This window comes from Odontesthes bonariensis, chromosome 17 (genome assembly GCF_027942865.1).
Source record: "Odontesthes bonariensis isolate fOdoBon6 chromosome 17, fOdoBon6.hap1, whole genome shotgun sequence".
NCBI lineage: Eukaryota > Metazoa > Chordata > Actinopteri > Atheriniformes > Atherinopsidae > Odontesthes > Odontesthes bonariensis.
In genome coordinates this window covers 15,334,852-15,362,020 of record NC_134522.1, presented here as the reverse complement: position 1 = coordinate 15,362,020, position 27,169 = coordinate 15,334,852, and the positions used below count along the sequence as shown (strand labels likewise).

The 27,169-nt window shown below is 40.1% G+C and overlaps 4 protein-coding genes across 4 annotated transcripts in view; 2 read left to right on the top strand and 2 right to left on the bottom strand.

The window, feature by feature from the left end:
- The window catches only part of eml5 (EMAP like 5), a 38,056-nt gene extending 23,604 nt beyond the window's left edge, over positions 1–14,452 (top strand). Inside the window, exons 17-44 of the mRNA XM_075447668.1 lie at positions 955–1,055; positions 1,150–1,343; positions 1,596–1,707; positions 1,874–2,001; positions 2,939–3,080; positions 3,171–3,323; positions 4,001–4,132; positions 4,250–4,338; positions 5,753–5,929; positions 6,092–6,293; positions 6,374–6,500; positions 6,747–6,761; positions 7,446–7,454; positions 7,962–8,040; positions 8,338–8,467; positions 8,557–8,655; positions 8,960–8,980; positions 9,240–9,413; positions 9,504–9,712; positions 9,935–10,092; positions 10,204–10,318; positions 10,401–10,589; positions 10,681–10,853; positions 11,306–11,468; positions 11,547–11,650; positions 11,739–11,892; positions 13,082–13,182; positions 13,273–14,452. Of these exons, the coding sequence (XP_075303783.1) occupies positions 955–1,055; positions 1,150–1,343; positions 1,596–1,707; positions 1,874–2,001; positions 2,939–3,080; positions 3,171–3,323; positions 4,001–4,132; positions 4,250–4,338; positions 5,753–5,929; positions 6,092–6,293; positions 6,374–6,500; positions 6,747–6,761; positions 7,446–7,454; positions 7,962–8,040; positions 8,338–8,467; positions 8,557–8,655; positions 8,960–8,980; positions 9,240–9,413; positions 9,504–9,712; positions 9,935–10,092; positions 10,204–10,318; positions 10,401–10,589; positions 10,681–10,853; positions 11,306–11,468; positions 11,547–11,650; positions 11,739–11,892; positions 13,082–13,182; positions 13,273–13,309 (3,487 nt within the window). The 3' untranslated portion in view covers positions 13,310–14,452. The remainder of the gene's footprint in view (positions 1–954; positions 1,056–1,149; positions 1,344–1,595; positions 1,708–1,873; positions 2,002–2,938; positions 3,081–3,170; positions 3,324–4,000; positions 4,133–4,249; positions 4,339–5,752; positions 5,930–6,091; positions 6,294–6,373; positions 6,501–6,746; positions 6,762–7,445; positions 7,455–7,961; positions 8,041–8,337; positions 8,468–8,556; positions 8,656–8,959; positions 8,981–9,239; positions 9,414–9,503; positions 9,713–9,934; positions 10,093–10,203; positions 10,319–10,400; positions 10,590–10,680; positions 10,854–11,305; positions 11,469–11,546; positions 11,651–11,738; positions 11,893–13,081; positions 13,183–13,272) is intronic.
- A 1,380-nt stretch (positions 14,453–15,832) lies between these two features.
- isca2 (iron-sulfur cluster assembly 2) lies at positions 15,833–18,084 on the bottom strand. Its single transcript, XM_075447556.1, has 4 exons — positions 17,984–18,084; positions 17,583–17,760; positions 16,633–16,748; positions 15,833–16,525 (listed from the first exon to the last, which is right to left on the bottom strand). The coding sequence occupies exons 1-4, from the start codon at positions 18,043–18,045 to the stop codon at positions 16,351–16,353; spliced, it is 531 nt and encodes a 176-aa protein (XP_075303671.1). The 5' UTR covers positions 18,046–18,084; the 3' UTR covers positions 15,833–16,350.
- A 326-nt stretch (positions 18,085–18,410) lies between these two features.
- Positions 18,411–21,044, top strand: LOC142402570 (NPC intracellular cholesterol transporter 2-like). Its single transcript, XM_075488105.1, has 5 exons — positions 18,411–18,510; positions 18,714–18,825; positions 19,456–19,563; positions 19,652–19,824; positions 20,476–21,044. Exons 2-5 carry the CDS (start codon positions 18,744–18,746, stop codon positions 20,557–20,559), a joined length of 447 nt encoding a protein of 148 aa, XP_075344220.1. The 5' UTR covers positions 18,411–18,510; positions 18,714–18,743; the 3' UTR covers positions 20,560–21,044.
- Positions 21,045–23,363: 2,319 nt separating this feature from the next.
- On the bottom strand, positions 23,364–27,034 carry gskip (gsk3b interacting protein). The gene is made up of 3 exons (XM_075447506.1): positions 26,788–27,034; positions 24,993–25,238; positions 23,364–24,881 (listed from the first exon to the last, which is right to left on the bottom strand). Exons 2-3 carry the CDS (start codon positions 25,233–25,235, stop codon positions 24,723–24,725), a joined length of 402 nt encoding a protein of 133 aa, XP_075303621.1. The 5' UTR covers positions 25,236–25,238; positions 26,788–27,034; the 3' UTR covers positions 23,364–24,722.
- Positions 27,035–27,169: the final 135 nt, after the last annotated feature.

The window sequence follows — 27,169 nt, the reverse complement described above, 5'->3', positions numbered from 1 at the left end:
CACAACAAACTATTGGAACAAATAATTGAATAAGGAAACTGGGAGAAACCAGAGGTAACTAACTGGAAAAAACGTTTCTAAAAAAAATAGTTGTTTTTGCTTTGTAGACTGATGCTCATCTATTCGGCTGAAAATCCCCCTTTGGCTGCTTTGGAGCAGGGTATTGTAAGTAGTTATTCTGCGTGTTGTGTGCCATGGGATCACTGCAGCTCAGGGACAGCTTGGAGCAGCTCTAATCTCCTTTGCAGACCCTGGTGGGCAGTGCCTTGAGGTGGGCAGAGGGAGATGGGGCCAGACAAAGCTAGCTTGCACAGCGCCACTCTCTCACCTTTAGCAGGCTGAAGTTGGTTGGGTATGACAGGATGAGCCTGAGGAGGACAAAGATGGAGAAAGCACAAGCTGTAGTTGTACTGTCTAAAGTTATTAGAAAGGAAAACTGTGACACTTAAACACTGAAAACATATGTTCAATTGTTAAATCAGCGACCTTTTATGCTTGTAGGTTTTCTCTTTTAATGTTGCAGTGTGCAAACCAAGAAGATTCCAGCTCATAGAACTGATCATTTTGATTAAAAATGGTACACTAAGTAGATTTAGTCCATAAATTGCAGGCAGTCACTTCACAGTTCAAAAACAATTTCTATTTTTTTAAACAAGATTATTCATTCATAACAGCATTTTCTGAAAAGCTGAGCCTCTGGTCAAATCATAAACCTCCAAATCGTGTCACCGTTTTGATCAAAAATGTCACAAAAACAGCACACAGGTTGTTCATTCCATTTATATTATGCTTTACAATTATTATGACAAACTAAAAAACAAATAGCTAAAATAAAAGCTTAATTCCTTCAAGACCAAGAAGTAAAGATTAACAAAATATATAAGTATAATATATATAAAATATACTTGTTGAATGTTTATGAGCATATTTTGTGATGTGCTGCTTGTTTTTCAGAGGAAGCAAGGACAAGATATTCGTTGTTAAAATAAACACCTACCTGCCCGACAAGCTCATCACTGCTGGTGTAAAACACATGAAGTTTTGGCATAAAGCCGGTGAGACCCGTCTTTTTATGTTGACTGAATTAGGCTCTAACAAGCAGAACTCTGGCTGAGCTGTGACACATCTCACTGTCTGCTTCTCTTTCAGGTGGTGGTCTAATTGGGCGCAAGGGGAACATGGGGAAGACAGAGACTATGATGTGTGCTGTGTATGGCTGGTCGGAGGAGATGGTGTTTTCAGGCACTTGCACGGGAGACATTTGCATCTGGAGGGACATGTTCTTGATGAAGACTGTCAAAGCTCATGACGGCCCCGTTTTCAGCATGCACGCTCTAGAAAAGGTAAGTTACAGAGCCAGGTTTTTTTATTCTAAATGTATTTTTGGATAATTTTCCCTATAATTATGCCTGTCTCAGATATTATAAGTCATGAGCTGGTGTTTTCTGTCATGATCAGTTATTAGAGTCATCTTTTTACAGTGTGTGGGGTGTTATTACATGTGCTCCGACAGTGGCATGTTCAAACAGATATAATTATAATTACAGCATACAGCATGATTACAGCTTTAACTGTGACAACATTTCCTCCTGTAGGGATTTGTGACTGGAGGAAAAGATGGTATAGTAGCTCTGTGGGATGACACATTTGAGAGATGCCTCAAGACCTACGCCATCAAGAGAGCAGTTCTAGCTCCAGGCTCTAAAGGTAAAGGTTCTTGGATCTAGGGTCCTTAGATGATTTGTGTGTTCAATTTACATAAAAAAAAATCTATTATAACACTTAATACTTTTTACTGAAAGGAAGCTTGCCTCTTGTTTTCTGCTTTAAACTGAGGCCTCATACTTCATCCTGTAAATCATCACCTCTGCAGGGCTGCTGTTGGAGGACAATCCCTCCATACGTGCCATATCACTCGGCCATGGCCACATCCTGGTGGGGACTAAGAATGGCGAGATTTTGGAAGTGGACAAGAGTGGGCCCATCACTCTGCTGGTCCAGGTGGGAGCAAGAAATGATGTTGCACATCCACTAATGCACTAGATCAGACTCTGTGCTGAATGCTAGTTTCTCTCCAACAGGATGAGCAAGGATTTGGCAGCTCATCTTATTGGTTGAGCAGGTTGAAGTTGCAGTGAATTTCATTCTCGGAGGATTGTTGTAAAGCCGTTTTCCCTGGTGTTGTGTTGAGAGTAAAGATTACATTAGCTTTTTATATTCTCTCGTCGTAGTAGCTTTAAATACTTATCCCAAGCTAATGTAAAGACTTTTTTTCTTTTTTTACACTGTGCCAAAATGAATAAAGAGCAGAGGCTATCTGGAAGGTAAACTGATCTAAAAACTCTTGGTGTGCCAGAAAGAAAGTGGAACGTTTACCAGAGACAGCGTCTGTGAAATATTTATGTTGGCAAAAATTTAACCTGAGAGCCAAACAGCATGTTTCACTTTGTAAATCAATCAGCAGTCATAGTGTAGATGCATATCTGTATGAAGGTTAACAGGTTTAAGCATACAACCTAAGCAGTGCAGATTTACGCAGGAAATGGTCATAAACTCTGATGAATTACTGCCACTCAATGGGGAAATTGTTCATTTAGTTAAGTGGTTCCGCAGTTTCTCACACCCTCCTTTGATTGTGGGCAGACAGAATAAACTATTGATTGCCCTTTAAATCCACATTCTGATGGATGAGCACAATTTATGAGAGACCAGAGCCAAAGGTTCTGGACTGTTTATACAGTTTATATCTAACAGGATAACAAGGTAACTATGTTAGATTAATAAAAACTACATTAATGTACCTTTTAATGCAGGAAATGTGGAATCTATAAACAGTAAAGAAAAGCTGAACATTATGAAAGAGTGCACAAAGTACTGTCTGTTCAGCTGTTGTTAGCTACTGCATATCAAATATTTACGCTTTTCTATGTGTCTGCAGGGTCACATGGAGGGTGAAGTGTCGGGCCTGGCCACTCATCCCCATCTCCCTCTCTGTGCCACCGTCAGTGATGACAAAACCCTGCGCATATGGGACCTCTCTCCCAGCCACTGCATGCTGGCTGTACGCAAACTCAGGAAAGGTGAGTCACTGTTCCACTAACAGATCAGTGTGTTTTCTGTCAGGAAGTGGGCCGGTTTCAGGGATTTAACAGATACCTTTTCCTACGCAGGTGGGCGTTGCTGCTGCTTTTCCCCCGATGGAAAAGCCTTAGCGGTTGGCCTGAACGATGGCAGTTTCCTCATTGTGAACGCAGACACCCTGGAGGACCTGGTGTCCTTCCATCACCGCAAGGACATCATCTCAGATATCAAGTTCTCCCCAGGTCTGTGGTTCACCTCCACAATTCTTCACCAATTCAAAACTAATCTGAGATGAAAATAGACCTCTGAGGTCCCTCTGCCCTCCAAAGCATTTCAGTTTACAGTGTGTTGGAAGGTGTACTGAATTTCAGCAGGTATGAATGTTTCCCTCCCGCTGTGAGTCGGGTAGATATTGCTGCTGGCCTGACCCAAATGAATGCCTTTCTGTAATAAGGCCAGACAGAGATACAGCAAGAGAGGAATGAGAATCAGTAGGGGTGGACGAAGTCAGAGTTTCGAAACTAAACTCTGTTGCGCCCGGACACTTAACCTTAATCTACAATGAGAGGGATCCTGTTTCTCCACCTAACACCTATGAACACCTCTCATTACTGAGAGCATTCTTCTTTGAGTTAAAGTCTCTGTATAGAAAGTGAGTTTTGATATTCTTGGAATGAGTTAAATTCAAAGGATCATATGCTTTACTGCTGTCACGTTTATGCTTCTTATTCATTAGGCTGTATTTTGTAGGGAGTTTTGTGTAAGTTCATTAAGCAGATTGATATACTCCTCTTTGTTCTTCTGCTGGCATGGCTGAAAAGTCAAGGGATCACCTGAGTCAATATGAAGTAATTCATCTGTTGGTGACCAAAGATGTACTGCTGAATAACTGATGCTTTATCCTCTCTTGTTGGCTCAGGAGCTGGGAAGTACCTCGCAGTAGCCTCAGGGGACAGTTTTGTGGATATTTACAATGTAATGAGCAGCAAACGGGTGGGAGTGTGCAAAGGATGCCTCAATTACATCACTCATCTGGACTGGGACAAGAGAGGTAAACCTGCTTCCTTAAGTACAATTATTTTTTATCACTTTGTTTATTAAGGAATTACGGATAAGGCCGAAATCTTTTTCCACCACACTAAAACCCACTGGGCTGATTCATTCGCAGGAAAGCTACTCCAAGTCAATACAGTGGCAAAAGAACAGTTTTTTTTCGAAGCTCCGCGTGGGAAGAGACAGACCATCCCGGCTACAGAGGTAAGCAGGGAGAGAAAGCACAGGAGCAGCCGCCGTTGTGGCGGCACTAGCCCACATTTTCCCCTCGGGATCAGCGCAGACTCGGGGAAGGGCAGTAAAGCATTAACACGGCCCACTTTTCACCAGCATCAGTCTAATTTGGGCGGTGCAAGTGGGCTGGTGTTTATGGTCGCTTTGATACATTATGGCAGTCAGGCACCTTGCGAGGGCATGTAGCAGAGAGGAGCGTTCAGAAAATAAGGGTCAGGATTTATAGATAATGTTGTGTTCCGTCTCAGTGAAGTTCACATGTCTTTGTCTGGCATTTGTCTTTGTATTTTACTTGCATTCATCACACAGTTTTTGTGTATTTAATACATGCTGCACATTGACAGGTTAAGACTGTGTCTCATCTTATGTGGTTTTGTTTTCAGTTGGCTCAGGTTGTTTTCATCTTCATATTGACAAGTATCAGTAACGGTTACTGAGGCGGTTGGTGTAGACATCTATGCTTTGTGTTGTTATTTTTCTATTGCTTAAGTTTGTCTTTTTGATGTAAGATTTCCCCTTTATGTTAAGATATAATGCAAACATCCCTTTTCTTTAAGAACCAGGATCCAGCACCTGGTTAGATTAGTATTTTCAGTTGAAAATACATTATAAGAAATACTGGGTTCATTGGTGAAACCAAAATAGACCAGAATATGTTTGCATTGGAAGTTTTTCTTTTTCCTGAAGACATTGATTGAATGTTCACATCAAATTTCTCAGGAATACTTACAACCCTGTTCATTAATCATTTAGCTAACATGTGTATGTCACATTTTAATGCTTATATTACTGATAATGGAAGGGATGAGGGCATGATTCACCTTTGGCTGAAAGTGCTCTGAGAAAGCACAATTTCTTGTTACACGTGTATTCGTACTGTGTATTCGTACAGCAAATCATAAAAACAAGCAAACAAATGGGTTTGAGAGGGAAGGAAAAAGAGCTTTCAATGAGACATCAACACTGAATTTTCAGTTTGGCTCTTTGGGAAACATCCAGTAGTCATGACCTTGTATTTAGCAGGCAGACATGACAGCGATAAACGTCCTATCATCCAAGTGTCAGCATGATAGTGAATGTTGGAACTATTTGTTTAATCTCTAATGTGTTGTTTGGGTGTCACATCTTTTTTCCAGGGTCAGACACATTTCATCTTTTGAAACCTTTCCATCCAGTTTGTTGTAATTCTTCCGACTTCTGCCTCAGCCAGTGATCAACAGCTCGTACTGCAGAAAAATGCTGCTGCCTATGAGTTTAATGTAACATTTGGTACTTTGCTGAAATGTTAGGTTGCTGTTAAGTTTGTTTGCCATTCAATGCTTTTCTTTTGAATCAGTTCGTAAATGGTTTCATCAGTAAATCTTTACTTACTGACTTGGTTCAGGTGGAGAAGATTGACTGGAGCACATGGACATGTGTCCTTGGGACGTCCGTTGAGGGCGTCTGGCCTGTGATCAGTGAGGTCACTGAGGTTACTGCTGCCTGCCTTAGTTATGACAGGAGGGTGCTAGCAACAGGTGATGACCTTGGATACATTAAGCTCTTCAGATACCCTGTCAAGGTAAGGCTTCATTATTGTGTTATCGTGTTAGCAAATCTCCCAATTCAATGAAAAGTTTGAGATTTCTGCGAATGTTTCTGCGAATTAATACTTTTGATAATAACACAGAATTAAACTGGGTTATTATCACAAGTATTAATAGATCTTGTTCTTCCCTCTCAGGGAAAGTATGCAAAGTTCAAACGCTACGTGGCCCATAGCACACATGTTACTAATGTGCGATGGACCCACGACGACAGCCTCTTGGTGACAGTGGGTGGGACTGACACGTGCCTCATGATCTGGGCCCATGAGTCCGAGAGCCTTCGGGAATTCAAACTGTGCGACAGCGAGGAGTCGGATATTGAAAGCGAAGATGATGGAGGCAAGAGATGAACTTCTCAGGTTTTACTCTTCAGAACGTTTTATAGAAGCATGGAAATCATCACTTCTGTCATCCACTAGGTTACGACAGCGATGTGACACGGGAGAACGAGATCAGCTACACCATCAAGGCCTTATCCACCAACATGCGACCAATGAGCGGAGTGAAGCCCCACCTGCAGCTGAAGGAGCCCTCCGTCGACGAAAGGTATTTGCCGTTTAAACCGTGATGCAGCTTCCCAGCTGCTCAGAGGGACGATCCTGAGCAGTATACATTAACACCAATATGTGTCAAGAAGAAGAAGCCTAACCTGCCTTCTTCAGACATTTCTTTTCCTGCGTGAAAATCCGTCCTGTCGCTGCCCTTTTGAAATAATTCCGCCTTTTCTGCTCTTCTTCTTTCCTTTAATGGCTGTCCATCTCTCATTATCCTGCTCTTTTATTCCACATGAAGACAAGGGGTGGTGAGGTAAGTTCTTGTTGTCATGTACGCTGATCTTGCTAGAGAAAATAAAAAGAGGAAGACACACAGTAAACAAAAAATTGTATAGTTACTGTAAAAAGTTAAACAACACTAACGTAGTTCAAGCAGGTTTTCAAAGTTTGTGGCCTGGATGATCTATAAGATATTAAAACGATTTACTTACTCTCTGATCTACTTAATGTCCACTTAAATTATCTGGCACCACAGAGTCTGAATTGATTGCCCTTCAGGTGGTTTTAATGGTAAAGGACTCGGGGGAAACAGTGCGATTGAAAAGACTGAACCCCACATCTTCAATCAGAAGAAATAATAATTCATACAAGTTACTAGTTCCTTTTAAAATAACGATTGTTTCTATTTTCTGACATTTTTCTCTGTAATAATACATCTTGACTGTGTCACAGACTTTTTTTCGTACTGATTGATGTCAAGATTCGATTTTTTTTTTAAAATGATGCAATCAACCGCATAGAATGTTCTGGGCAGCAGTTGTCATAGAGATGGGCTGGTTGTCATGGTTACGCGGTGGCGCTGACTTGTGTCTGACTGTATGTCCTCAGTAGCTGAGGTCTTGTGTTACATGTGTCTACGACGAGCATCAGTGAGCGCTGTGGGAATTTTCTTTTTCTCTAATTCTTGTTTTTTTTCTCTGTTGTTGCCGCCTTGAAGAGGGTCGAGGTAAGCTCCTTACTCCGTTGCTATTCTAAATTTTATTTTCCCCACTATTTATTTTATGGTTTCGAACACATATTCAGATAAACCATGAAGGATTAGTTGTGTTTATTTGCATCTTTTAGGTTTCACACAATAGCTCAACTGTGAAAAAAGGAGTCAAATGTCGCTCCGTACACTCGTATTTACACTCTTACTGTTGATAACTTTCCAAGTAATTATGGACCTTGTTTGTGAACTTGGTGAAAGCTGTTATTTAGTTAGTTGAGTTGATGAGTAAAATAACCTTTCTTGGATTCTTTTGAAATGTCAGCCTAGATTTTTTTTTCTGCAATTACTTATGATCCATAGTTAACATTGAATACGAGTAGAGATATGTGAGAATGAGTTTAGGTTGAACTCAAACTTTTAGTTTTAGTTTTACAAGGGTTCATTAATGTATTACCTCTTAGACGCTCAAACACTTTAGGAGTTGTGGTGCTGCAACCCCCTCATCCCAGTTGTCTTTTCCAGGCCTCCTGTCAGCAGAGCGCTGCCACAGCCAGAGAAGCTGCAGACTAACAATGTTGGCAAGAAGAAGAGACCTATTGAGGTAACACGTCCTCTCATCCTCACGAAACGCAAGAGACTAAAACAAATATACAGAGGACGAAATGCATGTAAGAAAACGGAGGCTGGTCAATGTCAGAGAAGCAGATGATTCAAAGTTTCTAATGCGATTATTTCAGCTGGAGCGGCTCCTTCTCTGTCCTGACATCCTCTCGGGGGACTGTGATGATGCCGCAATCGAATCTTAATGTTCTTCAGCTGGCAGCTGGCTCTGAGCATCTTGTTGTCATGGAGTTAACCTTTCTGACTTTCAGACCATCTTCTTGCGACTCTCCCGCAGGACTTGGTGCTTGAGCTGGTGTTTGGTTACCGTGGCAATGACTGCCGCAATAATGTGCACTACCTGAATGAGGGGGCGGACATCATCTACCACACTGCCTCAGTCGGTATCATCCTCAACTTGACGACCTGTAAGTAGAAGCTTAGAATAATATTGTTCGCTATCTGAAGAGCAAACATGACAGACATTATTTTAGTGTTTGCGTGTGTTTTCTTTCAGCCTGCCAAAGTTTCTATGTCGAACACAGTGACGACATTCTGTGCCTGACAATCAATCAACACCCCAAATTCCCCAACGTGGTGGCAACTGGCCAAGTAGGTATGTTTGTGAGAAGTTGTGCACTGAACAAGAGGATTATTGTACACTGCTGACAAGCTTACCTCCACTACAGAGACACAAGTAAACAAAAAAACTATTTCATTAATGAGTAAGGCATTTTAATACAAATTTTAACATGATTCAAAAGACAATCCTGTAAAACAGTGATTGAAAGAAACGTTGCATCATGTGTTTATTTCAAATTACCACCGAGTGGCAAATACCACTTTTGCCAAAAGAAACGAAAAAAAATCTTCAAAAACTGTTTGGTTTTGTCAATAAACTGGATTTTCTTGCTTTACAGGTGATACTGGCGACATGTCAGGTAAAAACTTTTAAAAAATTGTCAGAAACTATGGAGTTATTGTTCAAAGAAAGCGTATTGGCCAAGTGTGTTAGATTACTGCCATCTAGTGGCCAGTTTTGTTAATGTTGAATATAGAAGTTAGAGAAATATACAGATATTACCAACCTTTTGGCAACATTCTTGAAAATTACACTTCACAAATTTCAGTTGAACTTAAGAAACATGCTGTAATTTTGCAAAGAAAAATGATGTGCTGATTATCTGTTCTGCCCCTCAGCCACTTCTCCTTCAATCCATGTGTGGGACGCCATGACCAAACAGACACTGTCAGTGCTGCGCTGTTTCCACTCTGGCGGAGTTTGCTCTGTCAGCTTCAGTGCCACAGGAAAACTCCTGCTGTCTGTTGGTCTGGACCCCGAACATACCATCACCATCTGGAAGTGGCAAGAAGGTGATGAAAAGGAACCCTCCCCACCCCCTTTTTTTTTTCTTTCACTGGTGTTTAACTACAACCTTTACTGCTCTCTGCATTGTTTCTCAGGTGCCAAAGTTGCCAGTCGGATAGGTCACAGTCAGAGGATCTTTGTGGCTGAGTTTCGACCCGACTCTGACACAACCTTTGTGTCTGTGGGCATCAAGCATGTGCGTTTCTGGACTTTAGCTGGTCGAGCTTTGCTTTGCAAGAAAGGTGTGCTGAGTACCATAGAGGACGCCCGGATGCAAACCATGCTGTCTGTAGCATTTGGAGCTGTAAGTGAATTCTACAATTAACTTCTACAATGTCATTGTTTCATAAAATCTTAAGTGCTATTGATTCATACTATGAACTGCATTTTCATCATATGTTAAATCTGCTAAAATGTAAAGCTCAACAGATCCAATATTGTGTGCTTAAATGTGCTGTGACTTGTTTGTGCATTGCTCGCTGTGCTCTTAGGCCACTAGATTAGTGCAGATTTGTTTTCTTTTCAGAATAACTTGACATTTACAGGTACCATAAGTGGGGATGTGTGTGTTTGGAAGGAACACATTCTAGTAAGAATAGTGGCCAAAGCTCACACGGGCCCTGTGTTCACTATGTACACCACACTGAGAGACGGCCTCATCGTCACAGGAGGCAAAGAAAGACCGTAAGTGCTTTGTTGTTAAATGAGTATGTTACGTTAACTTTTCAGCAAGATCGAGTTTAACCTGTGATTTCCGTCAGCTGAGGGATGAAACTGCCTTTGTTGTCTTAACAGGTCAAAGGAAGGCGGCGCTCTAAAGCTCTGGGACCAGGAGCTGAAGCGCTGCCGAGCCTTTCGATTAGAAACTGGACAGATCATAGACTGTGTTCGCTCTGTATGCAGAGGGAAGGTAATTTACAACGAGATGTAATAAAGTTACCCAGACTTAATCTCCTGCATTCTGACACGCTTCTTATTCCGTGCTGTGGCAGGGTAAAATCCTCGTTGGCACCAGGAACGCGGAGATCATTGAAGTGGGAGAGAAGAACGCAGCCTGCAACATCCTGGTGAACGGACACATGGACGGACCTATATGGGGTTTGGGGACTCATCCCTCCAGAGACGTATTTCTGTCCGCTGCAGAGGACGGCACTGTCCGTCTGTGGGACATCCCAGAAAAGGTCAGAATCTCAGGTTGTCACAGCACAACGTCATTAAGTCAACCAGAAAATGTCTAAGCGTGTGTTCTTTGTTTGCCTTCTGGGGAAACAGAAGATGCTAAATAAGGTGAACCTGGGTCACCCGGCGCACGCCATCAGCTACAGTCCTGAAGGAGACATGGTTGCCATAGGCATGAAGAACGGAGAGTTTATTATCCTTCTTGTGGCCTCACTCAAAATCTGGGGCAAGAAAAGGGACCGACGCTCTCCGATTCAAGATATTAGGTAAAGGCAGTGGAGAAGGCGGGGTTGAGTTTCATGATCTGTGGAGATACTGTTCTTTCTTGTAGTAATCTAGGAAGGAGCTCATTCTGATAAGCCTCTTAGCCAGTTCTGTTATTATTAGTATTGTTTTGTGAAGTGAAAAAAAAACTGCATGACGTTGACCGAAGGCCAAAATAGCAAGAAAAATATGTACCGACATTGGTCATCAGTCCAAACACACTTGTGATGATAAACATCAGGATGGTGATTGTTCATCTTTAATATTGTTCTGTTCGTATTTTTCCAGTTGTATGTAAAATATTATCTGTTATGGTGACATGTTTTCCTAATTTACCTTAAAACACACTGAATAATGTGCACAAAGCATTCTCAGTCAGACGCAACATCCAAATTGATATTTATCAACCAAATTTGGGAAGAAAATGCTGCTTTGTTTTTTTTCACCGTCGCAGGTTCAGTCCAAATTCTTGTTACTTGGCTGTCGGCTCCACCGAATGTGCCGTCGACTTCTACGACCTGACGCTCGGCTCACAGCTGAACCGCATCAACTGCTGCCGGGACATCCCCAGCTTCGTTATGCAGATGGACTTCTCTGCTGACAGCGCTTATGTTCAGGTACAGACTTTGCGAGCAGCTTAGCAGTGAAACATCACATCTCGTGCACTCACTCTAACCTGCGCAGCTTTGAAACAGTTATCCACAGGTGCTTATAAACGACTCGTCTACGAAGTGCCGTCTGGGAAGCAGATCACCGAACAGTGTCATATTGACAGGATTACCTGGGCCACCTGGACAAGGTGAGAGACACACTGGTTGCACTGACTTACGCCCTTATTACATGTGTTGGAAAGTGAAGAAAACTATGGTCTCTTTGTGTGTATTCAGTGTCCTTGGGGACGAGGTCGTTGGGATCTGGTCCCGTAACGCTGACAAAGCAGACGTCACCTGTGCCTGTGTGTCCCACTCGGGCCTTAACATCGTCACAGGCGATGATTTTGGAATGGTAAAGCTGTTTGAATTTCCCTGCCCGGAGAAGTTCGTAAGTATCATTGTTTACTATTGTTGCTATTTTTTTTTTTATGTCTCCCAATGTTTGTCAGATGACATTTAAGTATTTTTATGTTCTTTAGTCTTTGATGTTTTCTCAGTCTTGATTGTATTAACAAAACAGCAACAACTGATCCAATCAATCCTGAGTGTGTGCACTGTGTAGGTGATGGAAAAAAAAAAGATCAATGCACCATGGCAACCAGCAAATATACAATTATGTTTATCTCAAAGGCAGACTAAGCAACAGTTTTTAGCTACTGGTCCTTTAAAGTCAACAAAGTCAGCGCCTCTACCGACAAGAAACATGGAACTGGCTGCAGAAGAAATAAATAAAAGAAATACAACATACTGAATACAAAATTTGATTCAAGGCTCAAATAACACATCCAGACCTCAGCGCAAGCCTGTGGGAAGGTGCTACATTGTCAGATTTTTATGGGGATGTTGCTGATCTGCCAATGGAGCCATTATGTGAGTAGTGCTGGTGGATACACATCCACTGACCGCAAAGCTGCAGCTCAAAAACCTCCTGAACTTCAAAAAAGGAGAAATAAATGGAAATACAGGGACAGGGCACTTTCTCTAGACAGGATCTAGACATGAATACACCTCCACACAAGGATTGAACTCATCCACTCATTCATCATTTATCAGACTTTGTATAATGGAATCCTACTATACACTACATTTGATATTGAAATATATTTATTCAGCTATAATATCCACAATGAAATGCAGATGACAGATGGCGGCAACTGAAAATCAAAATCTGTATTAAAACATGTGACACAGTTTACTTATAGTTCTATTGTCAAGTGGCGGGCCAACAGTAAAAAATATTTTTTGTAATTTGCAGTTAAAAATGTATTATGATACACGAAAAGATGATGTTTTCATCCAAAATTCCTGCTTAACATCAGCTAACGACAGACTGCTGATTCAGAGAGGCTCTTCCAGCAAGTAGATTATCTTTAAAGTTGCCATGGCAACTGAATCAAAGGTCAGCTTGCTGGTCTTTCTGTAACAATTTATCTAAGACTTTTATTTATTCTTATTATTTTATATTAGCGTATCAGTCGAGAATGTTGTTTATTGTTATTGTGTAATAACAGTCAAATGAGACGATGGACAAAGGTTTAGACACTAGCCTGTACGATGTGAATGCCATCTGTTTTTAGGCCAAACACAAACGCTTTCTGGGCCATTCTGCTCATCTGACAAACGTACGCTTCACAAACGGAGACCGTTTTGTCGTCAGCGCCGGCGGAGATGACAGAAGGTACGATTGAAGCTCCAAATGACAACGCTTACGAGTGACATGACACCGCAGCATGAAATGACGCATTCTTTCCTTTTATGTCCTGTCTAGCCTCTTCGTGTGGAGGTGCGTCCACGCTCCGCACTGAGAATCCCATCTGGACTGCCCTGCCACAGAGAGCCTCCTATCGTGGATCTCCAGATAAAGAAGAAAAAAAAAGAAGAAGGGTTGCATTTAAGCGAAGAGGTGGGAGGACAGACCTGGCAGCTTGATAATGAGTTAAAGTGTCGATTCGACTTACTGCCTCAAATCTAGGTGCATGCATATGTGCAAGGCTCATTTTCATCATAGTCCTGATTGTGAAAAAAAGTGAAGGGCGTACCGCCCTGCTCATGTGACATCATATAATCACTGAGAAGAAAAAAAAAATCTAACGTGTCCATATCATTCTGTGATGGATTATTTATCTATTTTTTAATGAGCTTACCTGTGTACATTTTGCCACTCGGCGGGCCTATGAAGTTGTGTTACTGACAATGCCATTTTTTAAACATGTAGCAAACTGAATTAGCCTTAATCTAAGTGTCTGTTGAGGGTTTGGGTTCTTTTTGTACCGTTTGGTTTACTTTTTTGGACCATGTAGTCATTTGTTCTATTTTTACTGGTAACTCCAAATCCTGTGGCCTTCCTCCTGAATGTAACATCCACTGTTATGTTCCGGATGTCAGCATGCCAAAGCATACTATGCACTGTACACCTGACCTGGTCACTGTGTTGCCCCAGTGGTTCATTTATGAGTTACGTGATTGTGTCGTTGACTGGTCGACCTCAAACCTCCCTCGGCGGTGTTCCCCTCATGACATGTTAACACGTGCATACTTGTTTGAGGATTTGTTTGTGGTTAATAGGCATGCATGGCTTACTGGAAGACAATCTGTCCGAACCAAAATCCTCAGAAAACAAAGAAAACTGCTTTATATTACTATTTCAACGCACTGTTGCAGTTCTTTCGGTCACTTTTTCGGTGTGCTGCTATGATATATTATTGTTGAGTTTCCATGAATATGAACAGTCTGACTTTTATCAGCCGTAACGGTGATGTTTTGTGTATTAAGATATATTGCGTAAATGGAATGTTTATCAGAGAGAATATAAAAAGTGCAAAACAGTTTCCTTGTATTTAAGACTAACTACTCAACAAACGTTGCTGCATATTTTGATTTACATTTCATCAGTGTACATATCATTTGTAGATATTCTTTTTGTATATTTTTGTGAGATGTTTCTTAAATTCCACTTTAATAAAAAATAAAATAAAAAAAGCAACCGTGAACTTCAAAAGTTTCTGTAAAAACGTGACTTTATTTGCGTTACCCCTCTGTTTCTAAGTCTTATGAATTTGTTGCTGTGTACTTTGATTTTGGTATAAGATAGATTTACAGAAGACATAAACTACAATAACTAACTTTCTTGGCAGGTAACAACCTGTTTCTATTTGCTTCAAACTTGGCCACTCATATTTCATTGATCCATCCATTTTGTAAACCTGCTTAATCCATTTCAGGGTCGCGGGGGGCCGGACTTTGGCTGGTCACCATTCGGCCGCAGGGCTGATGACGATCCCCACAACTAGTTTGAGGAGCTGGATGAGTAGTAACTGTGGCTGAGCCGAAACCAGAGATATCACTGTAGGGCAACCCAGTGAGGAGCACTAATTTTATATAATTTCGACAAAATTTTGCAATAGCAAAGTACCGAACAGATATTAAACTATACGATCAAATATTTGACAGTCAAAACAATCAACGGAGTCCACTCAGAATCTATGGATCAATGTACAGCTGGTGATATGGAGCAATGTGATAAAAGGTCTAATGGATTTTACATTAATTCTTTAGAGAATTTAAAAAAACTAGGCCACATGGGGGCTTTCAGCTCACTGTTTGAAAACAGGGCCTTATAAAAAGGGTTACAAGGTTTAAAACAGCCGATACAACTGTTTTTGTCATATATTTTCCCTTTAATGCACGGGAAACAGTTAAATATGCATTATGAAAAAGTAACTAGCTAATATTAATCTCTTTTACTCCAAAATATTGATGTCAAAGCACTGCAAACTAAATGTATGGATTAGAGCAGGTTTTTGAAAAACAGGCAGAGGGCTGAACTTTTAAGTCGTCAGCGGAGACATAAAAGGTCACGATCCATGATTCTGTTAATAATAACAACTACGAAAGGCGCAGGCCAGGCATCATGTTTTAGGACTGCAAGGTACTCCCCTCTATTTGGTAAGGACATCCATGAGCCTTTGAGTTTACATGATTTAAGTTTTTTTTTTTTTTTTTTAATGAAGGTTTGCAGGTAACTATGTCTCCGCCAATCACCTGCAAGGCACGTTGGTGTAAATGGACAATATGTTTTACTTTTCTGAAAAAAGTCAAATGAATGCAATGTTTTTTATATTTATATATCAGTCCCTACATCTACGTATCAGTTCTGTTTCTTCATTTGTGTTTGAGGTCTGAGTGTATAATATATTATATGTAATATAGATAATCAGAAATACTCACCGTCTGCCCTTATATTATTCTAATGTAATGCAATTAACTACATAGAAAAACATTAAAATAACTTTTTTTCTTTGCATATAACACAATGAAATTAAAGAACATTTGCATTTTAAACTCACTCCATTTATTTCAAATGATATAATATGACTTAGAACTTTATAGCAGTGGCTTATTTACATATTTTACATATAAAGGAAAATCTACACACTGAGTACGCAAACACTTCAAGAGAACTTTTGTTTTGTTGGATTATATCACAAAGTACAGCTGTTTTTTGTGATCAATGTCTCTCTTCTAATAACAAACTGATTAATCAATACGTCTGCTGTTCATTCAATTCACCTTATTTTCACACAAAAAGAGAAAAAGCTGGAAAACGATTATTAACAAGTTTCACTGTCACTAGCTGTAGTTTAAATAGAAACTCAACATAGTCCAAAATGATCCAATACTCTCAGTCACCAGTTTTCTGGGTATACCTTTAGTGTTTGTACTACGTGGTTACTGCCATAGCTGGACAGCGTTACCCTTCGTATCCCTAGATATATTATGATTATTTGTACACATGCACCTATTAAAACAGTTGAACCAGAGTATTGAAATATCACGGATTTGAAGATCATAGTTTGACAGAGAAGGAGCTGCCACAGGAGCAGCCATGATCAGCCTGAGGGTTTTTCAGCACCAGGAAGGTGGCGCGGATCAGCTCCTGACTGAAGTCCACAGTGGCTCCTTTGACAAACTCCAGACTGTCCTGGTCCACGATGATCCCCACCCCTCCTTGCTCGAACACTCTGAAAGCAAAGCAGAATGGATGCAGAGGTGGAATAATTGTCAATAAACCGATCAATCAGTTAGAGACCAAACACTGTCAGTATAGAACAATAACTTGAGAGTTTACCTGTCATCTTCATTTCTGCTACGATCTATAGAAAACTTGTACTGGAACCCGGAGCAGCCTCCTCCCTCCACATGTATTCTCAGGTACTCGTCCTTCTCCATGATCTCTGATAGTCTCTGGATTGAAGGAACATGATACATGAGACTTTTACACATTAACTGACAGAGAAGCTGAATTCCAAGTGATTTTAACGCAGTGGTTTCAGTGAACTGTCCTTAATGACATTGTAGACAGCAACAAATCCAAGTTGACTAATCACAATGCAATCATAGTGTGAGACGGATGATAAGCAGAAACAATGCTCATAACCTTTCAACACATCACCTTTGTGTTTTTTTGACTGCATTTTAAATATCATAGGTAAAGAGTTTTAAAAAGGCTAGTAAGAAATGTTGAAAACTAACAATTTACATATGAGGACAGACACAAACTATGTATATAAGGCAGTTTGGAACAGTTTCTGGAACAGAAAGTATCCCGTTATTACTTGTTCTCTTACATTATAAAGTATTTTTGTTAGTATCTGGGCACTTTTAAAGGCCACAGGTGGTTTAATCTGGCAGAGACTGGCAAATGACATTGGCAAAGATACACCAGACCAGAATGAGGAAAAGCATGTGAGATTTCTTCTTCCTTTCCTTACCGTTGACAAGAGACTCATTTTTGCATCTGCCAGAGAACTGGTATGAATATAAATCATAAATCAATCAGACGTTTTAGCACTTTGTTACAAAACTTTGAGTTTTAAACTCTTAAGAGTGTTACTGTAACAATGTTTATTTTTTATGAACCTGCTGTTTTTAAGGGATTATCACTTTGTTTGTGGGGTAAACCTTACTTATACCTCTAGTAAAAGAATTTTCAACAAGCAACAATACGTTTACATAAGTGTGATTTATCACGTGTGTGATTTAAACTCTTATCCCTATTAATCATGGGTATCTGCTAACCTTCACGCAGGAGTCAGTGAGGGACACTTTATTCTCAGATGTATCCGGTAAACCGGACTTCTCCTGGGCGGAGGCACTGCTGTAGCACCGAAGCACCGCTCTGGAAATGGGCTGGGAGTTTTGAGGAAGCCGGTGGAATTGTTCAGCCACAGTGAGGTTGTTCAGAAGAACAGATGCCCTGCAAAACATAAAGATCTGCTTACATGATAGCACAAGAACTCGCCACATTACTAGTCTTCGTGCTAGCTAGTTAGCCTGTCAGTTGCGTTGATAGCTAGCTTGCTAACTACAAGGCAAACTAAATAACTGTTGTTTCTACTTCCCACCGGTTATCAACAGATAGTAATTTTGTTCAGAGATGATCATTACGATACCTATAATATACGTAAAATTAACATTACCTCGCAAGGCTCAGAATTTTTGACTTTGACGCAGTTATCATTGCTCCTCTAAAGACTGACATCTTCCATAACAGACGTTGGTAAGCTTGCCCGCCCACCAACGCGCTTATTGGCTAAAATGCAAGTCTAAAAAGGTGAGGAGCCACGCCCATATTTGGGCAATATGGTGTTTTGATTCGTCAAATGATCTGCTAATCAAACTGTATTAGTTTTTTCTAAACCACAAAATACCTGGGTCTTGAAACCGTGGTTATGTCTTTCAGGCATATTTTCCAAAGAGCTTAATAGTGTTCTAGTGGTTTAAATTAAACATCTTAAAGACAATGAGCCCCTTTTGTAGCCTAATGATTTTCCTTTTGCACTTTAAGCACAGAAGGCGGGGTTAAGTGGTGGGTTGTTTCCTGACAGTCTAAACATCGGGAGAAAAAAAACTCAATAGTATAAAGGCGTGACTGTGACCGCGTGATACGGGGAAATAAAGGCTTGTTGGTGATACCAGTGTAGAGGTTGAAGGAATCTCCTCAAAGGTACAGTCTGTTCATTTTGTTTGTACTAATTAATGTAGTGTGTACTGTTTTTTGTTTGCATTTTATCAGTTAAAGAGTGTCTCCTTATTGTGGTGCTAAACTTATAGTCAGTGTGTAACTCTGTCATTTTGTGTTGACTAGTGGAAGTCAAGCTTTGATAAAGTTTATTTAACTATTTCGCAATGGATGTGTACGTATCTTAGGCTCACGCTTGCACACAAAAGGAGAGAAACATGGATGGTCGGTTCGGTTTAATCGTCTTGTTATGCTTGATGGGACTCACCTGTGCGAACCCAGTGAAATTTGTTGACTGTGGTAAGTTTCACTTGACTTTATTCGGGTTTTGGCTGTCCATTATAATGGTAACTCGTGATTCTTCATGTTTAAGTACGAAAATGTATCTTGGATCAAGTTTCCCAAGGCACTTCGCCAGCGAGCTTTCTAGAGTCTCAGCAATTTATTGGCATTCAAATCGAAAAGAGGAAAGGAAATGAATGTCCGGCATCAGGTGCTTTCCTGCCTGGATCCACAGTGACGTAAACTGTCACTTGTCCCAGATTCCCTTTTTTTTTTTTTTTTTTTTTTTTTTTTTAATCAACGTTTTGATTTCCTAAGGTTGCTCATCTTTGTGGCTTCTCAGTGTTGTAATTGGATCTCATCACTGATCAGAAATTGTCCTTTGGCACTGAGCTGGAAAAAGACAACGATGATCCCTGGATGGTAATGATTGGTACAAATCAAGACTTGTCTTGAGACAGGAGCCTGTGGTTGAAGTAATACTCTTTTAATAAATCAAAGAAGAGGTGTCAAGTTTGTTGGATTTTTCTAAACATAAACCATTAACACGGGATGCCTCGTATAGATGACCAAATGCATTTTCTACTATAACCTGAGATACTTAAGTCCTGTTTTGTGACATATCTCTTTATCCATGTTTGTCTTCAGGCTCAACTTCTGGCAAAGTTGTCATGGTGGACATTAACCCTTGTGCCACTCAGCCATGCCAGCTTCAAAGAGGAAAGTCGTACAGTGTCAATGTGACGTTTGCTAGTGGTGAGTGGGCTTTGTGCTCATGAATGCTTCTCCATCAACGGCTTGACATGAATGTGTTTTACTCAAACTCCGATCGTGTGTCCTCAAGGTGTGGAGAGCAAGACGAGCACAGCAGTGGTTCACGGTATTATCGCTGGCGTTCACGTCCCTTTCCCTATTCCCAATGGAGATGGCTGCAAGTCTGGGATCGAGTGTCCTATCCAGAAGCAGCAGACGTACCACTATCAGACTGCACTACCTGTAAAGTCTGAGTATCCTGCTGTAAGTAATACCTGTGATTATTTATTTTTCAAAACTGTTTCTACAGATCAATTGCTTTCTGTGCGTCCAGTGAGAAAGTAGACTGAAGGGTATTAGAATCGTAAAGTGAATTTTATACTTCTGGTGGTTTAATTTTTAGTTCAGATTAGATTCTGGAACTTCCGTAACTGGTTTACCGAAGTAGTCCACAGAAGGGCTTCATCGGAAAAAAAGGTTTTTATTAAAAGCTGAAAAGGACACAGATGGTGCAACAGTTGATGATCAAAAAATAATTTGCATCTGTTTTTACTCTTTCAGATCATAAGTGTGGTCACTAGTGAGGCCAATGCCTCGTGACTCAGTTTCACTTGTGTTTTTGGACTGATAATGCACTACAAACACGAAGTTTAGTTTTTATTATAACAAAGTATTTCTTCTAAAACTCTGTGGACAGTTTTATGCAATTTAAGTGTTGCTTTGTCTTTTTTTTTTTTTTTTTTTTTTTTTTTTGTTTTTTTGAAGCTCACTTTTTTTTTCTTTTTTTTTTTTTTTTTTTCAAATGAATAATAGACTGATTTTCTTTTTCACTTCTCTTTTTTTCTTTTTCTTCTTCCACTAACCTAAGAAAAGATGTGCACCATGTATACTGACCAATCTGTTCTGCTTTTTTAGATAAAGCTGGTTGTGCAGTGGGAACTGAGAGATGACAACAAACAAGACTTGTTCTGCATCAGGTTCCCAGTTCAGATTGTGTAATTTTGTGCCAAAGTAGCAACAAGATCTGACGAGTATCTATTTAAAAGGGATTCAGCTTTAGGTGAAAACTTAACCAATGCAAACCATTCTGGTAAAATCTAATTTTATTCATTCATCAAGTTGATTTTAAGATGTCTCTTTCACTCGTTTTCATGACTCTGCAGCACACGCATCTCGAATACTGCTGAAATAAAAGGCACACTTTTTTTTGTTTTTGTTTTTTTTGTGCCCTGATTTGCTTAACGATCAATTTTAAGAGTTGTGGATGTGAAAATGAGGTTAATGATTGCGTGAATGACCCTTAACTACATTCCACTACAGCACAAATATCTTGTCTTACTGGCTGCTGTGTAGTCAGAGAAGGTACAGACTGTACTTTTTCTTTACTATAAGTTTTGTAATATTTCTTACTGACCAGACCTGTGGAATTGGATGCTGTAAAAGAGTATGCAATAAAACTCCTAATAAAGAAATCTACTTGTGGATTCCATGGATATTTGTGATTTTTATTTATTTTGTTATTATGAATGTATTTATTTAATGTTTAATCTAGAGTCAAATTAATGCAAAAAGGACTATTGCAGCACAATATCAAACAATGGCGGTGTCTTTGTGTTAAAAGCACAACAACACTTCAGTCTGAGGTAGCAACTTAAACCTGCCTGGGTTTCAAGTTGGTAAATGGAGACCAACTTTGATGTGATGAGAGCTAAATTTTCATTCTTTTCATTTCCAGTAAATGCACTCGAGACTGATTTATGCCTTCACATGCTGTAAAAAGAACAATCTGTGGATATCTCAAAAGTGAAATGCAGTTTTCTACCGTCTCTGATAGTTGATCAGTTTCTCTGAAATGTTGAGTATGCTAGCAGCCTCAAGACAACGTGCTGTGGTAAATTGTACCCATCTGTATCCTTTAGAGAAGAGAGCATTAAAGCCTAAACTTAACCCCGCCCCTTTGTTGTTGTTTTTTTTTTTTTTTTTTTTAAAGGTAAGGCACCTTTTTTCTGTTGGGATCAAGGAGCAGCGTTCATCTTGCCTATCAGGGTGTAGGGAAGGGGTAACTTGGACCCACAAAATGGAGTAGGGACAAGGAGAGGAATTGGGAGTGAGCCTTAGTGATTTTATTTTTTAGTATAAGAACTGCATCGTAAAAATTGGTTTACTTAAAAGTCAGCACTTTGTACTTGCATTCTCTCAACATCTGTCCAAGGGTTAGCCTTTAATTCTTACCTAACGCTGGATACTGAATCCTAAAAGCTTGAATAAGGGCAACTGGACTTCTTCTTGGATCTTGAAGACGTTTCATTTCTCATCCGAAAGGCTTCTTCAGTTCTAAACTAGATGGTTTAAAGCTTTAATGATTCATAATGATCTATGTGTCTGTTGTACTCTGATCTGAACTTAAATGTCATAAGTTTTAAAACTCTTTACCATTTGGAAGCTAACTGTTTATTTATGTACTGTGTATATGAGAAAACAAAGAAATATTCTGTTTATTTTTCTTTTCTTTATTCTTTAAAAATGTGCAAAAATACCAACTAGAAGTGCCTTCAACATATTGGAATGATAGTATTTTCTTGAGGGGAGTGGCAGCAATACCTCGACATAACAAAGCCATCTCTGTCTGTTTCCTCTTGCTTGCCAGCACATTTGCAGGAAATCCAGCTCTAAATATTCAGGAACTCATCACTTTATACGAACTGCTCACTCTGAGTAACCTCGTGTCATTCATCCATTGATGCATCTTCGTAAAGTACCTTGAAATGACCGGTTTTTGAATTGGCAGATTATAAATCAAACTGAAATCAGCAGAATAGCATCAAGAGTATTAGCTGGTCAAGATTACAGTGAGGCATGATTATATCTGATCATTTTCGCTGAAAGGGCCTTGCAAAGTCGTCGAAAAAAAAAAAAAAAAAAAACCTGTTAAGTTTAGAGAGGAAATGTGCGTATGAAGAATCCACAAACAACTAATGTAGACAGGTGTTCAAATCATTGTGACATAGTGTAAAGTAGAACAATGCCACAATTCTTTAAATCTCATAAACCAATATTTTATTTACAGTAGAACACAGAAAACATATGAAATGTAGAAAGTGTGATCTTCAGGCCCTCAGGCAGCTCTGCATTAAAAACACACATGATTCTGTCAAAGAAATCCCTGCATGGGCTCAGGAACATTTCCACAAATCACTGTTTGTGAACACAGTTCACAGTACCATCCACAAACGTAGGTTAAAGCTCTATCGTGCAAAGAAGAAGCCACATGTGAACTTGATCCAGAAACACTGGAAACACACGACAGACTTGGGACTGTTGAGCATCCAGAATCCTACAGGTCCAGCCAGGGCCGCTGACAGGTTTGGCTGGGCCCGGGACAAAATTCTCTGAATGGGCCCCCCCCTGTAACGAAAGTTACAGGCTACCCCAAAACGTCACGTTTATAACCCATTCGTTACATTTAACTCTATCTAAATGGCAATTTCACACGTTGCCATGTCTATACTGGCTTATTTTAAACAAAATAAGGTTAAACCAGAGCCGCGTTACACTGCCTGTCATTCAGCTGACCGAGGATGATTCTCAAATCAATTCAGCCTGATTGGCGTGCGTGCCTGAAACTTGTGGACATATTTGCGGACTAATGCCCATATTCCTTTTTTTTTTTTTTTTAATTTAAAATTTTTTTTTTTTTTTTTGGGCCCCCCCCCATTCCTGGGCCCGGGACAAAATACCCGTTTGTCCCCCCCTATCGGCGGCCCTGGGTCCAGCAACGGGTCTCCTCAGCTCCCAAACATGTATGGACTTTTGTGCTTGAGGCGATGCAACATGGTGGTGGTAAACGTGGACCCGTCTTAACTTGTTTGAAACAGGGCCGCTTTTAAATTCACGATGTGCTTTTATTTTTCATGAAAATGTTTCATTTTCAACATTTTCTACTGTGAATCAAATAGTTCTTTAGGAGTTTTGCAAATCATTGCATTCAGCTTTCAATCATTTTAAACAGCGTCACAATTTTTTTTAAATGGGGTTGACATATGAAGTAGCATCAAATGGAAATACTCAAAGTACAAGTACCTTAAATTTCTGTGTATTCCACCTCGGCTTTGGACTTAAGTCCACTTTCACACATCTGTTATCATGAAACAGCCTCGCAGACTGACACACTTCTGAGATTTTATTGGTGTTAGCAAAGGTTAGCAGCAAGGAGGGAGCGCATGAATACAGAGAGAGAACCAATTTTCTTAAAGTAGATTTGATAATACTGAAGAAGGATTATCACCAGGTCACAGGTACACTGAAAGAAAAGAAATGCAGCTCCAAAATCCCTCATTAAAGATGAACAGAAACAAGAAATTTGAAAACAAAACCGCCAATAATAGGACAGCTTTTTTTTTCTTATTCTTTTTAAATGAACAACTTAAAATGCAAGTTTGAGATGCAATAACAATTGAATGGGACTGAGAAGAGAAGTCAGCCTATTCTGCAAAGTAATCTGAGCTTTTAAAATAAAATAAGTTGAATTTTTTTCTGACCTCCGTATGAACCAGCAGCCTCACTAATACCACCATCTCAGTCAATACAAAATGAGTGAAAGTTAATGAGCTAATTTAATTCTTTGGGTTTTTTTTTTTCTAAAAAGCCAGTAATTAAGGCAGTATTAACTTGAAGAGAACATGGCTCTTTCCCAGGAACACTTGCTGAATACAAACTAGCCGGGCGTATTTGAGCAGACATCCGTTATCAGGTTGCAGCTTCAGCACGAGCAGCAGGGCAGAGGGCCGACCGTGGTCACTTTCAACAAAACATGCTGCTTCTCTGGATCAGAATTCTAAAACAACATACTCCGTTACGAGGTTGTAACACACGGAAGCTGGGAGATATTTCCACAGTAAAGTAAACAGCACAATGTCGCAACAGATCCAATACAGCCAGTCTGGGGCAGTCACTGAAAACATGAAGTCATTCAAAGTTATGAAACCCAGAACAAAGCGAGGTTGATAGGGCTGCGGAGCTCTTATTGTAGTGGCATCTAGGCAGTTGGACATCACATAATATGCCAAAGTAAAGACTTGGTTATCATTGGCTAATATCCATTTATGACCAGCATGGTCAGCTGTGGTTTCACAGGTACAGCCTCTGGAGCGTCTTGGTCCTTTTTACTGTCCGTTTTGCTGCAGTCTCTCCAGCCTCTGCAGCAGAGCATTCCCAAATGCTTCTCTGTAGCCCGGACTGAGCGTGTCCAGAAGTGAGTAAACAGTCTCATGATACTGGGTGTTCAAGTCCTCGTTCACTTGATCAAAAGCGTAGCCCACCACCTGTTTAAGGAGAAATGAGTTACTGACCATCAATCTTTGCAAACTTTTAAAAGAGTTTAGGTTAAGAAATAAAAAAAAAACAAACACTGTCTCGCTGTGAGTGCCTCTTACCCTCAGTCCGGCCTCTGTGAGCTCCAGACAATAATGATTTCCCTCTCTCGTCTCCACGTTTATGTAGGCCACATCAGACGCACTGGTGAGACTTTGCGACACGTGCATTTCAGACACGGCAAAGAGAACGTCGTTGACGACCGCTTCTGCCTCCAATCTCATGTCCTTGACGTCGCCAAGTTCAACGCAGTCCTCGTCAAAATCAGAGGCAATGGACTCCTCAGGCTGGCAGTCTACTTCCATCCCCTGTAAGACATAACAACAAAAGCATTTACTGACGTGGCTACAACCCATAATTTACTAACAGCAGTCAAAACCGGTCCTGATGAGAAGTCTAAGTAGCGCTTATCTGGGCGAGCGGCTGCCATTTGTCTTTGCTGTATGTCTTCCGGGCCTTTTCCCAGCTTCCAATTAAACTAAAAAGTGTGCCCCGAAATAAAAAAAAAAATACAAAAACAAAATTAGCCTAATGAGTAAACCCCAGCAAGCTGAGAAGCAAGATGAGGGGGGCTGTGTTGTTCTTTATTGTCATGGCAACAAGCTACATTTTGCATGACTGTTCAAACACTCTTACAAAGTATTAACAGAACCAAGACAGTAAATAAAGCGATTCATTTCTTCTACTAATATAATAGAATAATGCATCTTTTTCTAAATACCAGAAGCACTGCTATGCTATCAGGGTTGCGCTGCACTCTTAATGTGACATGTGATGGTGTGTCACACAATCATCTGACTCTTCTGTCAGTTCTTTTTTTAAAATGCAAATCAGGCTATTTTTACGATTCGGCATCCTGTTTGAACTATATGACTGAAGGTCAAATCACTGTCAGAGCCACCTAATTCAGCGTTGGACCCATTTTCTTTTTTTCCTGAACTAAATACGGTACAGTTCTTGTGGTTCAGATAACATTAGACAGGTGACACACACACACACACACACACACACACACACACACACACAATTAATCTCTCCACTATTTACAGGGATAACTTTAAGAAAGGCATCCTTCTTCCAGGTCTGTTTGGTGGCCACTTGGCTCAAACAAATGCAACCTGACTGCATTTTTCTGTGCAAGTCAGATGTTTCCTATTGTCTCACATCCTGCTTTCTCATTATTCTGTCAGCTGGAAACTGGTGAAGACAATGACACTCAAAAACTTTCCATCGAGCCAACCATTTTATGGGTTGGGAAATATCATGAAGGTTTGTTGTTTTTAACACAACACCACACGGTGCTTAACTGTCATGATCAGATTACACAGAGTTAGAGACATTCTTTTGGGTTCTGGTTGAGGATAAAAATGGCTTTAGATCTTGGGCAAAACATCTTCTGGACGTTTGTTCTTGCTGAGGTTTTTCAAACTGAATTATACTGACTGACACGCTGCAGGGACGCACTGCACTGCAGATTTATCCAACAATTTATTGCTGTAGTTTAATTCAACATGTGATACGTGGTTTTTATAAAGGAAAACAGCGACATCTTGAGGACTCTTGATCCAGAAAAGGATCGAATGAACCCTCCCACACACATATTTACATTCTAAATCAGTTTAAGTTTAATATAGATGATACACTGTAGTTCCTCTAAATAACTGTAGCTGGAATAAATATGGCTATTGGGGGCTAAATACAGGTCGACGATAGAAAAACAGTTTGATCGCTCAAAACAAAAAACATGTCCGCTTTTCAGTCACGTTGTTTAGGTTACAAACGCACATACTGGATACATTTTTAATAAAGTATTAGGGTTACGATGTGACCATGCAACAAAGATCAATTCTGACTCACCTCCTCTGTGAGTTCTTCCGCCTTGTAGAAGCTTCCAGCCCACTCGGAGCTGCCCTGCGCGGACACGGTTCAGTCAAACCAGCGTCACTACGTTACATAAATGGGATTTAATGCTCGCTGCTCCAACACGCTTCCTCTGAATTGGGTTAATTGAGTTCAAATAACTGTGAATCTTGCTCCAATAAGTGTCCCGTGACCACAATAGATCCGCCACGTTATGACATCATCAACTAATCCCACCACTGAGGCTGCCTTCGATGTTAACTAGAAACTCAGAATTTCTCCTTTCCAACTCAAATGTTTTTTTTTTTAAAGAAAAATGAAGAAAAGAAAATTAAAGACCTTCAGATTGTGTAATTGGTATATATAGATATGTTTTACT

Bases quoted from the DNA above. Each gene is read 5' to 3' on its own strand.
- isca2 (XM_075447556.1), bottom strand. From the start codon at position 18,045: ATGTCAGTCTTTAGAGGAGCAATGATAACTGCGTCAAAGTCAAAAATT. The intron at 17,761-17,983 runs GTAATGTTAATT...TATGTTTTGCAG, and splicing joins AAAATTCTGAGCCTTGCGAG to GGCATCTGTTCTTCTGAACA. The intron at 16,749-17,582 runs GTTAGCAGATAC...CCTTCAATCCAG, and splicing joins TCACTGACTCCTGCGTGAAG to AGACTATCAGAGATCATGGA.
- LOC142402570 (XM_075488105.1), top strand. From the start codon at position 18,744: ATGGATGGTCGGTTCGGTTTAATCGTCTTGTTATGCTTGATGGGACTC. The intron at 18,826-19,455 runs GTAAGTTTCACT...GTTTGTCTTCAG, and splicing joins AGTGAAATTTGTTGACTGTG to GCTCAACTTCTGGCAAAGTT. The intron at 19,564-19,651 runs GTGAGTGGGCTT...TGTGTCCTCAAG, and splicing joins CAATGTGACGTTTGCTAGTG to GTGTGGAGAGCAAGACGAGC.
- gskip (XM_075447506.1), bottom strand. From the start codon at position 25,235: ATGGAAGTAGACTGCCAGCCTGAGGAGTCCATTGCCTCTGATTTTGAC. The intron at 24,882-24,992 runs GTAAGAGGCACT...CTCCTTAAACAG, and splicing joins TCACAGAGGCCGGACTGAGG to GTGGTGGGCTACGCTTTTGA.